This window comes from Gorilla gorilla, chromosome 8 (genome assembly GCF_029281585.2).
Source record: "Gorilla gorilla gorilla isolate KB3781 chromosome 8, NHGRI_mGorGor1-v2.1_pri, whole genome shotgun sequence".
Taxonomy (NCBI): Eukaryota; Metazoa; Chordata; class Mammalia; order Primates; family Hominidae; genus Gorilla; species Gorilla gorilla.
Genome location: NC_073232.2, coordinates 45,510,246 through 45,523,858, shown reverse-complemented (window position 1 = coordinate 45,523,858; position 13,613 = coordinate 45,510,246). Strand labels below are relative to the sequence as shown.

The window sequence follows — 13,613 nt, the reverse complement described above, 5'->3', positions numbered from 1 at the left end:
TTATACCAAGTGGCTGACATTAGCATTTTCAAGTTGACTCATTGTGTGTTTCTCTAGATAACTTCAGAAATCTAGTAAATACCAGGCTTAGAAAGAAACACAAAAATCACCCTGTGGTCCCACCACTCTTATTTATTTATTTATTTAGAGACAGAGTCTCACCTGTCACCCAGGCTGAAGTGCAGTGGCACGATCTCAGCTCACTGCAACCTCCGTCTCCAGGGCTCAAGTGATCCTCCTACCTCTGCCTCCTGGACCACAGGCACCTGCCACCACACCCAGCTAATTTTTTTTTTTTCTATTTTTGGTAAAGACAGGGTTTCACCATGTTGCTGAGGCTGGTCACGAACTCCTGAGCTCAAGCAATTCGTCCACCTAGGCTGCCCAGAGTGCTAGAATTACGGGCATAAGCCACAGCACCCAGCCCACCCCCCATTTTTTAATCTTTATTGTTTTGCAATAAAATTTGGAGAAAAAACAGTAGAGGTAGAGAGAATTTTCTTCTAAATTTATCTAGAGCATAAACATAAAGCAAGAAACTAATCCAAACCAAGCTTTAACTTTTTTTTTTTTTTTTTTGGAACTTATAGACTAGTTTTGGAGTATAAAATCCCTATCAGAAGAGCTCACGTAGTTAAAAGAAAATGTTCCATCCCCATAAAGATGCTTTCGAAAAGGTATACCAGATTTCATCATTTCCAAGAATACTTTATCTTATTCACTGCTCACCAAATGACAATGGCTCTTAACTCTAAGTTTTGGCTGTAAAGTTGGTTATATGATTCTAGAAGGATATACTCTAAGTTGTTAAAAGTATACGGATACCTGAAGTATTTCATTGACAGTGACAGAAGTCTATTTGAGAAGCTATCAGAAAGAAATATGATGACTGAAGTTCACACTGTTGTGCCCCTTATTCACTTAGAATTGTGACTTAGCAAAGAAAGACATGACTTACACCAACCCAAAAAACATTTGTTCAACAAATTGTGTTAAGATTCCAAGGGAGATCATTAACTTATTAAAGTAAAGAAATTAAAACACATACACACAAAACTTTTAGTAATACTCATTTGTTTTCCAGTTACATAGATTTTCTACTCATTGCAGCTCAAACAAATGCCTGTATTTGCTACTACACACTACCATATGTACCTGTGTAGGGCAATAACTTAATTTGTCATGTCATAACTAAGAATAAGCTGCTGGCCGGGTGTGGGAGCGCACACCTGTAATCCCAGCACTTTGGGAGCTGAGGTGGGTGGACTGTTTGAGCTCAGGAGTTCGAGACCAGCGAAAGCCTGTCTCTACCAATACAAAAAAATTAGCCAGGTACGGTGGTGTGTGCCTGTAGTCCCAGCTACTCAGGAGGCTGAGGTGGGAGGATTGCTCGAGCCCAGGAGATGGAGCCTGCAGTGAGCCAAGATCACAGCACTGCACGGGTGACAGAGTGAGACCCTGTCTTAAAAAAAAAAAAGAAAAAGAAAGAAAAAGCTGCTATTTTTGCTATTTTTTCTTTTCAGATAAGCTTTATGATGACTAAATTTTGAAAAGATATTCTAAGCATAATCTGTTTATTTTCCTGTCTTTACAAAATCAAGCAAAAGGGTCTGCATTTCCAGTTGTCAAACTTTTCTGTTTTGCAATGACTAATAATTTTGACCATGGAAACTTTCCCAAGAAAAATGCATTTATGCCAAATTGCAGATAATATCCTGTTAAGTTTCTGAAGCATCAACCTATTTGATTAGAGGCTTGACTTTCTTTTAGAAGGGGAAAAAAGAAACACATATTCCATATTTATATATGCTTCTATACGCTCCCAACAATCACCTGAAAAAAATAGAACCCTACATTGTCAGAACTAGAATTTAACATGAAAGTTTAAGATATGGAATAGAAAAATATCTGATTTCTAAAACTAAAAAATCAGGTCATGATATTTGAGCACTTTAAGATTTAGAGAAAGCTTTTATCTACCCAGTGTTTCATACTGTTTATACCATGTTTTGGAAAATTTCTGGTATCTCAGAAGTTTTATGTTAGAAGATACTCTGAGCTATAGGTGCTTTTATATTTGATCCTAAAATTGACCCAGAGCAAAGGACATCCCTACAATTTAAAAATATCCAGTGAGCCCTTGCCTTTACCTTCTCTACCCACTGGATTCGGAAATAATCAAAGCAGGGTACGCGAGTCACAAGATTTTCCAGAACTGGCTGGACTGATTACCTAATGGCATATGCCAAACTGAATATCCACATTAAAAGGTCCTGATATGGGTTGGACACAGTGGCTCACGCCTGCAACCCCAGCACTTTTGGAGGCTGAGGTGGGCAGATCACTTGAAACCAGGAGTTCGAGACCAGCCTGGGCAACATAGGGAAACCCTGTCTCTACAAAAAAATAGAAAAATTAGCTGGGCGTGGTGGTGTATGCCTGTGGTTCCAGCTATTCAGGAGGCTGGAGCAGGAGGATCACTTGTGCCTGGGAGGTTGAAGCTGCAGTAAGCCAAGATCATGCCACTGCACACCAGCCTGAGTGACAAAGTGAAACCCTATCTCAAAAAAAAAAAAAAAAAAAAGGTCTGATATGGATATGAGCCCTTGGGCATTTTTCCTTAGTCTGATATCGATATGAGCCCTTGGACATTTTCCCTTAGTGGAGCTGACTGAGCTGTGTTAAAGGTACATGCTCACTAGATCATGACATTCCCTCATTATCATCCCTCGGATGACTGACCATATTAGGAATAAAGTCCAAGGCCAAGCCCATGAGAATGTATTCATGTAAACTTAATCACAATAGATTTTTTATACAAAAGAAAGAAAATCACACTCTAATGAATCAAGTTAATCAGATTTTTTTTTAAAGGCTATAATCCAAAATGATGTCTACCACACCTTTATTTGTGTTTTAAACAAGTAACTTCCTTTAAAACAAAACAAAAGAATTCCTTCCAGCCTCTCAGGCAGGAAGGCTTCTGCCCAACGTCCACTGAGGTCTAGACTACTGGTAAAATCCAGAGTCATAAGAGCTTGTGCTTTTGAGCTGGGACAGGGCGTGCCAAGGGCAGAGTCTTCCTTTGAGTAATCCACTTTATAGACACAACCAGTCCCTTATAAGACTTCAGTGTCTGGGAGTAATCTAAGTGAACACACTTAACAGGACACCAAAATGTAGCCTGTTTCCTATTTTGGAGTAACTTGAAGCAGCAATAAGAGTAGGTACCAAAACATCTATGATCATTCTGGTCCTTGGTAGGAATACAGTCACTTAGAACACTGGGAAAATAGCTCTATGTCAAGAAAATGTTTTCCTGCCTGTAGCATACCTGTATGCCAGGGTATTTTATCAATAAACTTAGGGTCATCATTTTATACCTCTTCATTGCTCAAAATGGTCTGAGATGCTACAGTATGATATACATGCTGTTATACAACAAGCAGATAATTCAAGCCAACCCAATGGGGCCAATTGAAGAGGGAAGGATTCTGCAGTTTATATCAACTCCCAGGAAATCAGATGTAACAAATTCGAGTTTCTGAATAAATACCACTCTGACACTCCCACGGGAAAAACACATGCCAATTAGAAGTCCCTCCTGTATTTGTGGCACATAATTGGCCTAGGGCTGTTTGCTCCATTGCCTCTAATTGGAGTCTTACCCAGGAAGGCTCCTCGGAAGCAATGCAAAAATTGGAATTTCAGGCAGTACAGAACTGCAGCAAACTTCCTGGTAGAAGTGCAATGAATGTGTCTATTTCTATCTAATAGTCAGGCCCAGAAAAACAGTAAGACAGCACACACAAGAACAAAATTACTATTATTCTAGACGTGCACTGCAAAGTGATGTTCGTGTTGTATATTGACATCTAGCTAAAGAAGGTCAATAACCTATGTAACTCTTACAACTCAAAAACCTTTGTACTCAATGTGAATCAAACTTCCTTACTGAAGGAAAAAAACTGAAAGGTAGAAAAAGAATAAGATATTTGTCCTTGTGTTAAGTTGCTAAATACAGTACAAACTGCTTCCATTGGAAAGGAGGCTAAGAAGAGATGTGTTTTTTAAAATGACTGTTTAAAGTTGTTCTTATAACACATGTTCTTTGTAAAAAGATTAGACAATATAAAAATACAAAAATGAAAATAAAACCAAGAGTCACTGGCAGTCCCACGAATCATAACTATTTTGATATATATTTTATTGTTATTTATTTTCCTAAGACAGGGTCTTGCTATGTTGCCCAGTCTGGTCTCAAACTCCTGGACTCAAGTGATCCTCCCAGCACAGCCTCCCAAGTGGGATTACAATTGCCCCACACTCAGCTATTCTGGTGTATACAGTTGTAGACTTCTTTTTCCCCTAGAAAAGTAAAGACTTTTACAATTTGTGGTAAGCCTACCAATCTGTATTAAAGTTAGGTTTCTTCTCACTGGTGTATACAGGAACAGCTATTTCCTTTTAGAAGTCTGTGTGCCTACCTGTATTAACTCTATCTTAACTGTGCAAATCTTAACGGTACTAGCCCGTTACTAAATTTTCCTATACTCATTGAATAATCTAGTTTACTTTTACTATTTCATAAAGATCCCACAGCCAAAATTCTGTGCTGGCTACCTGGTTTATTTTAGAACCAGTAATGAAGTATTACGACTTTAGTTCCAAATACACATACAAAAAGGACCAATGTAATTTTTTCTTTTTTTTTTTCCAAGACAGATTAAATACTTTTGCTTTTATTCCTCCTCTCCTTCCCCAAATTATATTTGCTCCTTTAACTAAATAATCTAGTTTTAAGACTAACTTCTTATTTAGTCAATGGACCTTTTTTTTTGAGACAGGGTCTCACTCTGTCACCCAGCTGGAGTACAGTAGTGCCATCTCGGCTCACTGCAACCTCTGCCTCACAGGCACAAGCGATCCTCTCACCTCAGCCTTCCAAGTAGCTGAGACTACAGACACATGCCACCATGCCCGGCTAATTTTTGTATTTTTTGTAGAGACAGGGTTTCACCATGGTGCCCAGGCTGTTCTTGAACTTCTGGCCTCAAGCCCTCCACCCGCCTCAGCCTCCCAAAGTGCTGGGATTACAGGCGTGAGCCACCACGCCCAGCCTAATCAACAGACCTCTAACTCACAGCACAACGAAGCATTTTAAGCACTTGTTGAGAGACATATAAGAAAATTCATATGTAGAACTAGCTGATCTGAGTAAAGAGATTGTGTCCAAAAACAAGGATGCCTTACCTTATCTGCATAAATTGGAATATCATGAAATGGAGATATATATTGTCCTTTCTCATTTTCTGCAAAATAAATTAGAAAAAGTTATTACTATAATTAATTATATTGCTAAATGCCCACAGTACACATTTTTTTTTTTTCTGAGATAAGGTCCCTTACTCTGTCACCCAGGATGGTGTGCAATGGTGTGATCTTGGCTCACTGCCACCTCTGTTTCCCTCTTGAAGGCTCAAGTGATCCTCCAGCCTCAGCCTCCTGAGCCGCTGGAACTACAGGCATGAGCCACTACGCCTGGCTAATTTTTGTGTCTTTTGTAGGGAGGTGGTGTTGCCATGTTCCTCCAACTCCTGAGCTCAAAGCAGTCTGCCCACCTCAGCCTCCAAAAGGGCTGGAATTACAGGGGTGAGCCACTGCACCCTGCACCCGACCAGTACACATTTTTAAACCAAGATATTATTCTTACACTAGAAAAACTGTTTGTATACTTCACTTCTCCTGACTGTACTCCCAGGCTAGGCTGGGTTTACATCCTATGCACTCTGTAGGCATCTAATAAGTACTAATCTCTATAGTGAGAGCAGAGACTACTAAGGACACAAAAGGCGATTAAATTGTTTTGGACTGATCTTACATCAGTTAAGTTTACAGAACCATTATGAAGTACTTGGGAGGAAGGGAGGGGACCACTTTACTAAACAATGTTGCTAAAAGTGGTGTTCCCGGAGACAGCCAGCCATCTTAGATTATGACTTTCTTTAAGGATAATCAAGTTGCAACAAACATCTTCACAAATAATTTCTATTATAGTCTAGATATATATTACTAATATATTCTAGAGGCCTAACTATAGCCAAAAAGTAATTTTAAAACTTCTTCAGTATTCTTTAGGAAACCTACTGTCCACATCGCATCCCTTCAAGTTTAAAAATCAAAGTGGAGGCCAGGCACGGTGGCTCATGCCTGTAATCCCAGCACTTTGGAAGGCCAAAGCAGGTGGATCACTGGAGGTAAGGAGTTCAAGACCAGCCTGGCCAACATGGTGAAACCCCGTCTCTACTAAAAATACAAAAATTAGTCAGGCATGGTGGCAAGTGCCTGTAATCCCAGCTACTTGGGAGGCTGAGGCAGGAGAATCACTTGAACCCGGGAGGCTGAAGTTGCAATGAGCCGAGATCATGCCACTGCACTCCAGCCTGGGCAACAGAGCGAGACTTTGTTTCAAAAAACAAACAATAAAACATAAAAGCCCCTTTAGGGCCAATTGTGACTTTGCAGTCTGTCCAGCCCTTTATCAGTTTTAAAGAAATTGACAAATGTAATATTATAAAGCTTAAAAAAGTTTATTTCTATTAAGGAAGGATAAAGCACTTAAAATTTGATAACTATATAGTGGGTTCTAATTATTAGTATTTCTTAAGTTCCAGAGAGTTCCACTTGATAAAAACAGTTACTTCAGCTAGTGCCAAATTCTAGGAGTAGCTTTGGTCTCCCATAACGGCCATCAAATATTAATTGCAAATAAATAACCTAAGTAAAAGCAGTGTGTTCTGCATATATAGCTTGAAGATCCACCCCTCACCTTCAAACCAGTCACCTCTGTAAGCCTTTCCTACAGAGAAATTCTGGAGCCAACACTATTTCCAGAAAAACAGTCCCATGAATTATTAGTCAAAAGTTACTGGACTGTCCTTGCTGCTTAATTGCAAAATTAAATAAAATGGAGAGTGGGGGGTAGTTCTCACCCTTCCTGGATTTTACCTGATAGTTAACCTTCGGCTAGATGTGTAAGCTTTACAGTTCGCTTTCCTTTTCCTCCCGCACCAGGCTACTTTTTGTTCCTTCAATGCCTATTCATTCGTCTCCTCTACTCCCCGCTTCCCCTTCCTTCACACACCAACTCAGAGTTCGAGGCACCTGCCCATTTCCTTCCAAATAAAACTGTAAAGAGGTTAAAATAGAAGCGCCTGTGGTGACACATTTACGAACGCCTCCGTTATCGCCCATAATCTACTCCTAGTAGCTGGGGGTGGGGGGAGTAAGAGGATAAAGAAAAACCCTAAGTAGCTTTCCTCCACCTACAAGGCCAAAAAAGGTGGTGCCCTAAGGGGCGTGGAGGGCGCCAGCACGCAGCCTCCCGGTTTCCCCGTGCAGCCCTAGGTGCAGGACCCGGGGTAGGTACCCCCTAGACGCCGAATCCTGCAAAGGTAAAAACTTGGCACTTTCTCAGTCATGTTTCCAGATTGACGTCATCTGTTTGATTTGAGGGCAACAGCTTTCTGTTTCATAAGGAGCATTCCCAGCATCGGCGCTGAGGGAAAACAGGCGGCGCAGAGGCAGGAGCGCGACCGGGACCGCGGAGGACCGGTCCAGCGCCTTCACAGACGGCTCCCGATCCGGGCCTCAGTTTCCCCGTCTGTAAAACGAGGGGGTGGACTTGGCTCCGCTCAGCGCCGATAATCTGAGCTACGGCGGCGGAATTAAGGTCTTTAGGAAGTCACTGCCCCCTCCTCGGAGTCGCCTTTTCTCCAAACTGAGCAATCCTCTTACGGGAATTATGTTACTTCCAAGCACCTTTCTAGGGTGGGTCGGTGATTTCCTTTTCCCAACAGACCCTGTCAGAGCCAGACACCTGCAAAACTAGCTGGGCCCAGGTTCGGGTACCCCGAGGCGTGAGAAAGGGACCATTTCCGTTCAGCGGAGAGGGATGGCCGGAGGCGACCCTCGCCGCCCCGACCGGCGGCGGCAAGTATGCAATGTGAGGCGGGCCAGGCCCCACAACGCGCCCGAGGAGACGGGCCCGCGTCGGAGACCTGGGGCCGAGCGCGGGCCGCACCCTCTCGGGGAGGCAAGGCCCGGGAATGAATGGGCGGACGGGCGCGGAGGGGCCGCGGGCCGCAGACACTCACTGAGGAAGACTCGGTACTCCAGGGAGAAGGGCGCGGCGCGCTCCTCGGTGCTGAAGCCGTTCATGGTGCCGGAGTCCTGCCGCCGCCACTGCCCCAGAGCCACCAGCCCGCACACGGCGCCGACTGACAAGGAGAGAACCCCGCGCCTGCGCACTGCGAGCACTGGACCGGCGGGCGGGGCTGGGAGCGCCTTTAACGCGGCTCCGCTAGTGTTCCCACCCCCGCCGGGCCAAGCCCGTGCGCAGGCGCACTCCGCCAGGCCCGGGCGTCCGCACTCCCCAGCCCCGCCCCTCGGGCCCAGCCTCCGCGATGGCAGCTAGGGCTCAGAGGCTGGGCCACGTGGCTGCCGCCGGCGCTGGTTCTGTTCCTTCGGCTTTGGGCTCTGACCCGGGAGGGCAAATGCGCAGGCTCTAAGCTTGGACTAGCTAGGAGTTGACCGCCGACCACGCACACAGGGAACTCACCTTTAATTCACACACACTCCTCCCCGCAGTCTTATTCCTTATCTCAAAAGGCGTTGATAAGTCACCTGCTTCCCCAGACAGGCTCTGCTTGCGGTCTTAAAGGTGAGCATTTTTCTGATCCGTCGTAACAAAGTTGAGCCATATTACTGACACCCCTAGTGGCTACTAGTAAGGTACTCGCTTCTCCACTTTCTATAATCTCTCTTACTCCGTTGCTTATCTGGGAAGTGAAGATAATAATATAACTATTTCATGAGTTACTGGGATGATTACCCGAGTTAATACACGTCAAATGCCTGAAGCAGAGCCTGTATCTTTGTAAACAATCTGGAAGTTGTTACTGTCACCCTCCCCAGTGGGGGAGGATTTACGCCCCCGCGCCCCCCGCCCCCTCCATCCCCCTGCCACCCTACTTAACCCACCTGGGTCTCCAGGGGCTTCAGATGGAAGCACTGGGAAGGTCCAGGCGTGAGCTAGAGTCCCGTGAAGGAGTGTTCTCAGGGACAGGCTCTTCTGATCTTGATTTCCTGTTTATATTCCATCATATCAGGCCAGACCCCAAAAACTAAAGACTGATTGAGGCAGTGGGAAAATATTTGCATCACTTACCCCAGGAATACATGTAAAAGAAAAAAAGTATATCCACAATCCTAAATATAAATTAGCAAATTATTATTCACATTTCAAAGAATGCCTGGTTTTATTTATTTATTTATTTTAATTTCATGGCCAGGATTTCCTTAAATAACTTTTTCTAGAGCATTAAAGATAATGTGCCTTAATGACATTTTGAATTAAACTCTTTTTTTTCAAAACAATGTCTATTGTAAAAAATGAATATTAAATGAAAACCTAGTAAGATCTCCAGTTAGTTATGGTGTCCCTCCCTTTGTCTCTATCCAACTCCCAAACCTCACTGACACCCATTAATTTTCAGAAGGCTGTGATTCACTGATTTTTTGAACATTTCACCACACTGTTTTACTGCCGTTAAAACAGAAGGGCAGGAAAAAAATTAGCGAAGCAATAGTTTAGTCAATAATTAGGGTCAAGGCCAGGCGCGGTGACTTACGCCTTCAATCCCAGCACTTTGGGAGGCCGAGGTGGGCGGATTACCTGAGGTCAGGAGTTGGAAACCAGCCTGGCCAACACAGTGAAACCCTGTCCCTAATAAAAATACAAAAATTAGCTGGGCGTGGTGGCACGCGCCTGTAATCCCAGCTACTCGGGAGACTGAGGCAGGAGAACACTTGATCCCGAGAGGCGGAGGTTGCGGTGAGTTGAGATCACGCCAGTGCATTCCAGCCTGGGTGACAGAGCGAGACTCTGTTTCAGAAAAAAAAGTAGGATCAAGTTCAAAGAATATTTTAAGGGGATGCTCTTTTGATTGAACTGCTCTATCACTTTTCTGCCTTTGAGCAGATGGAACCAATTTTCTTGGAAAAACCCAGACTCTCATCTGTGACTGACTTAAGAAGACAGCAGTGATGCAATAATAATGTTCTACATACACTTTCCCTTTGCCTCCTGCCAGCTCAGAGCAAGATAATAAAGTCTCACTGACCTCCAGACTTGCACACTGGCTCTTATTTCATCGAATGTATTCAAAGAGCCAGTCATTATCAGCTCTGGTAAAACACCCAGCCCTGGTGCATTGTAACTTTCCTTTGCAGGCAAGTGTAGTGAGCCCATAGGCCCAAAAGGACCTTGGTCTACTATGTCTCCCTAGGGCCTAGCACAGTACACAGCCTAGAGTAGATGTTTAGTGAATCTTTGCTGGACGGATGGGTAGAGGAATTAATGTAAAGGTGGAAAATACCTTCTTACGTACATTAGTTTGACAAAGAAGGAGTCCATCTCTTCTCAAATATTATCTTTCTCACTCAGTGACCAAATCTAGTGGCACTTTTCAGTCCATATCCTGTCCCCTTTGCTGTGGGTGACCCTGTTGGGTGTCTCTGATTTCCTTCTTTGGCTTGCAACTACATTCTCTTCTTTTTTTTTTTTTTTCTTTTTTGAGACAGAGTCTCACTCTGTCACCCAGGCTGGAGTACAGTGGTGTGATTTCGGCTCACTGCAACCTCCACCTCCCAGGTTCAAGTGATTCTTGTACCTCAGCCTCCTGAGTAGCTGGGATCACAGGCATGCACCACCATGCCTGGCTAATTTTAGTATTTTTAGTAGAGATGGGTTTTCGTCATGTTGGCCAGGCTAGCCTCGAACTCCTGGCCTCAAATGATCTGCCCACCTCAGCCTCCCAGAGTGTTGGGATTACAGGCGTGAGACACGGTGCCAGGCCACAACTACATTCTCTTCTCGTGTTCTTCCTACTTCTTTTTTTTTTTTTTTTTGAGATGGGGTCTTGCTCTGTCGCCCAGGCTGGAGTGCGGTGGTACGATCTCGGCTCACTGCAACCTCCGCCTCTCGGGTTCAAGCAATTCTCCCACTTCAGCCTCCAGAGTAGCTGGGATTACAGGCGCGTGCCACCACGCCCAGCTAATTTTTTGTACCTTTAGTAGAGACCGGGTTTCACCATGTTGGCCAGACTGGTCTCAAAGCCCTGACCTCATGATCTGCCTGCCTCGGCCTCCCAAAGTGCTGGGATTACAGGCGTGAGCCACCACACCCGGCCCATTCCTACTTCTTTGCTACTCATTTCTCATTCTCCTTCTCAGCCTTCATTTCATCATCTTAATCATCATTGTCTTTCTTATTTCTCATGTTCTCTCTCTCTCTCTAGAGCAATACTCTCTGTCTAGATTATCTCATGTATATCTTTGGTGTCAGCTACCACCTAGAGGTCCTATAACATGAAAACTTTCAAATCTATAACTAAGTCTTATTTAACACTTACTGTGGTCATGCTCTGTGATAGGTGGGTAGGGATGTAGCCCTACTAGGCCTTATAGTCAGAACTGATAGTCTAGAAGAAAGACAGACTTCTAATAAATTTGGGTGAGTAGAATGATATAGGAAGTACAGGGCATTACATTATGGGAGCAGAAAACCTCTTCAAGGAAGTGACCTGTAACCTGCAATCTGAATGATGACATGGAATTAATAAGGCAAAGGGGACAAGGCAAAAGCCAGAAAACGGTTAGGTGAGACTAGGCCGGGCGCGGTGGCTCATGCCTGTAATCCCAACACTTTGGGAGGCCAAGGCTGGCGGATCATGAGCTCAGGAGTTCGAGACCAGCCTGACCAACATGGTGAAACCCATCTCTATTTAAAAATATACAAAAATAAGCTGGACGTGGTGGCATGCACCTGTAATCCCAGCTACTCAGGAGGCTGAGGCAGGAGAATCTCTTGAACCCGGAAGGCAGAGGTTTTAGTGAGCTGAGATCACACCACTGCACTCCAGCCTGGTAACAAAGCAAGGCTCCGTCTCAAAAAAAAAAAAAAAAAAAAAAGAAAGCGGTGAGACTAGAGAATAGTCAGGGCCAAATGCTAGAAAGCCTTAGGCATGATATGAGGATTGAACTTTCTCCTAAGAGCAATGGGAAACTTAAGAAGGGTTTTTAATGGGAAAATAACATGATCAGAATTGCATTAAGAAAAGGTACTATCAGCAGCTTAGAACTTGGATTGAGGTTTAGTAAGACTAGAGGCAGGGAGACCAATGCAGTCCACTGCAGGGCCCCAGATGAAAGATGATGGTGGTTTCCTGAACTTGGGCGGCAAAAGAGAAGGCTGATTACAGAGCTGTGTTCAAGGTAGAATCAATGGAATTATTGATTGAATAGTGTGGAAGAGGAGAGAGGTGGAGATCTGAGGATGAGTCCCAGGTTTCTGGCTACAAGAACTGGTTGAGTTGAATGGTATGTCATTTACTGAGAGAGAGTGGGTGAGATGGAGGGTATTAATACCAAACACTCCTAGCTCCCTGCCCAATGGCCATATTACCTTCTCTTTTCTAACAGAATCCTGATTTTGTTCAAGAGACCGGATGTGGTGGTTCATGCCTGTAATCCCAGCACTTTAGGAGGCTGAGGAGGACGGATCACCTGAGGTCAGGAGTTCAAGACTAACCTGGCCAACATGGTGAAACCCCGTCTCTACTAAAAATACAAAAATCAGCTGGGCGTGTTGGCACGTGTCTGTAATCCCAGCTACTCAGGAGGGTGAGGCAGGAGAATCGCTTAAACCCAGGAGGCAGAGGTTGCAGTGAGCCAAGATCACGCCATTGCACTTCAGCCTGAGCAACAAGAGCAAAACCTCTGTCTCAAAAAATAAATAAAATAAAATAAAAAGAAGCCGCTCTTCTGTGCACACCTTTGCCTCAGGGCAGCCAGCCCTTCCTTCATCTTCATGAAATGAAGTTTTGTTTGTTTGTTTGTTTTAGTATTTATTGATCATCTTGGGTGTTTCTCGGAGAGGGGGATGTGGCAGGGTCATAGGATAATAGTGGAGAGAAGGACAGCCGATAAACACATGAACAAAGGTCTCTGGTTTTCCTAGGCAGAGGTCCCTGCAGCCTTCCGCAGTGTTTGTGTCCCTGGGTACTTGAGATTAGGGAGTGGTGATGACTCTTAACGAGCATGCTGCCTTCAAGCATCTGTTTAACAAAGCACATCTAGCACCACCCTTAATCCATTTAACCCTGAGTTGACACAGCACATGTTTCAGAGAGCACAGGGTTGGGGGTAAGGTTATAGATTAACAGCATCCCAAGGCAGAAGAATTTTTCTTAGTACAGAACAAAATGGAGTCTCCTATGTCTACTTCTTTCTACACAGACACAGTAACAATCTGATCTCTCTTTCTTTTCCCCACATTTCCCCCTTTTCTTTTCGACAAAACCGCCATCATCATCATGGCCCGTTCTCGATGGTCGCTGTCTCTTCGGAGCTGTTGGGTACACCTGCAGAAAGGCTGTCACTTCACACTTGGAAGATTGCACAGCGGCCATGCAGAGGCACTCCTCACCTCCCAGACGGGGCGGCCGGGCAGAGGCGCTCCTCACCTCCCAGACGGGGCGGCCAGGCAGAGG

General features: G+C 44.4%; 1 protein-coding gene across 1 annotated transcript in view; it reads right to left on the bottom strand.

Moving 5' to 3' along the window:
- The window catches only part of PPA1 (inorganic pyrophosphatase 1), a 31,621-nt gene extending 23,160 nt beyond the window's left edge, over positions 1 to 8,461 (bottom strand). Inside the window, exons 1-2 of the mRNA XM_004049564.5 lie at positions 8,157 to 8,461; positions 5,254 to 5,312 (exon numbers count right to left, since the gene is read on the bottom strand). Coding sequence (XP_004049612.2) covers positions 5,254 to 5,312; positions 8,157 to 8,220 — 123 coding nt within the window. The 5' untranslated portion in view covers positions 8,221 to 8,461. The remainder of the gene's footprint in view (positions 1 to 5,253; positions 5,313 to 8,156) is intronic.
- Between the last annotated feature and the right edge of the window lie 5,152 nt (positions 8,462 to 13,613).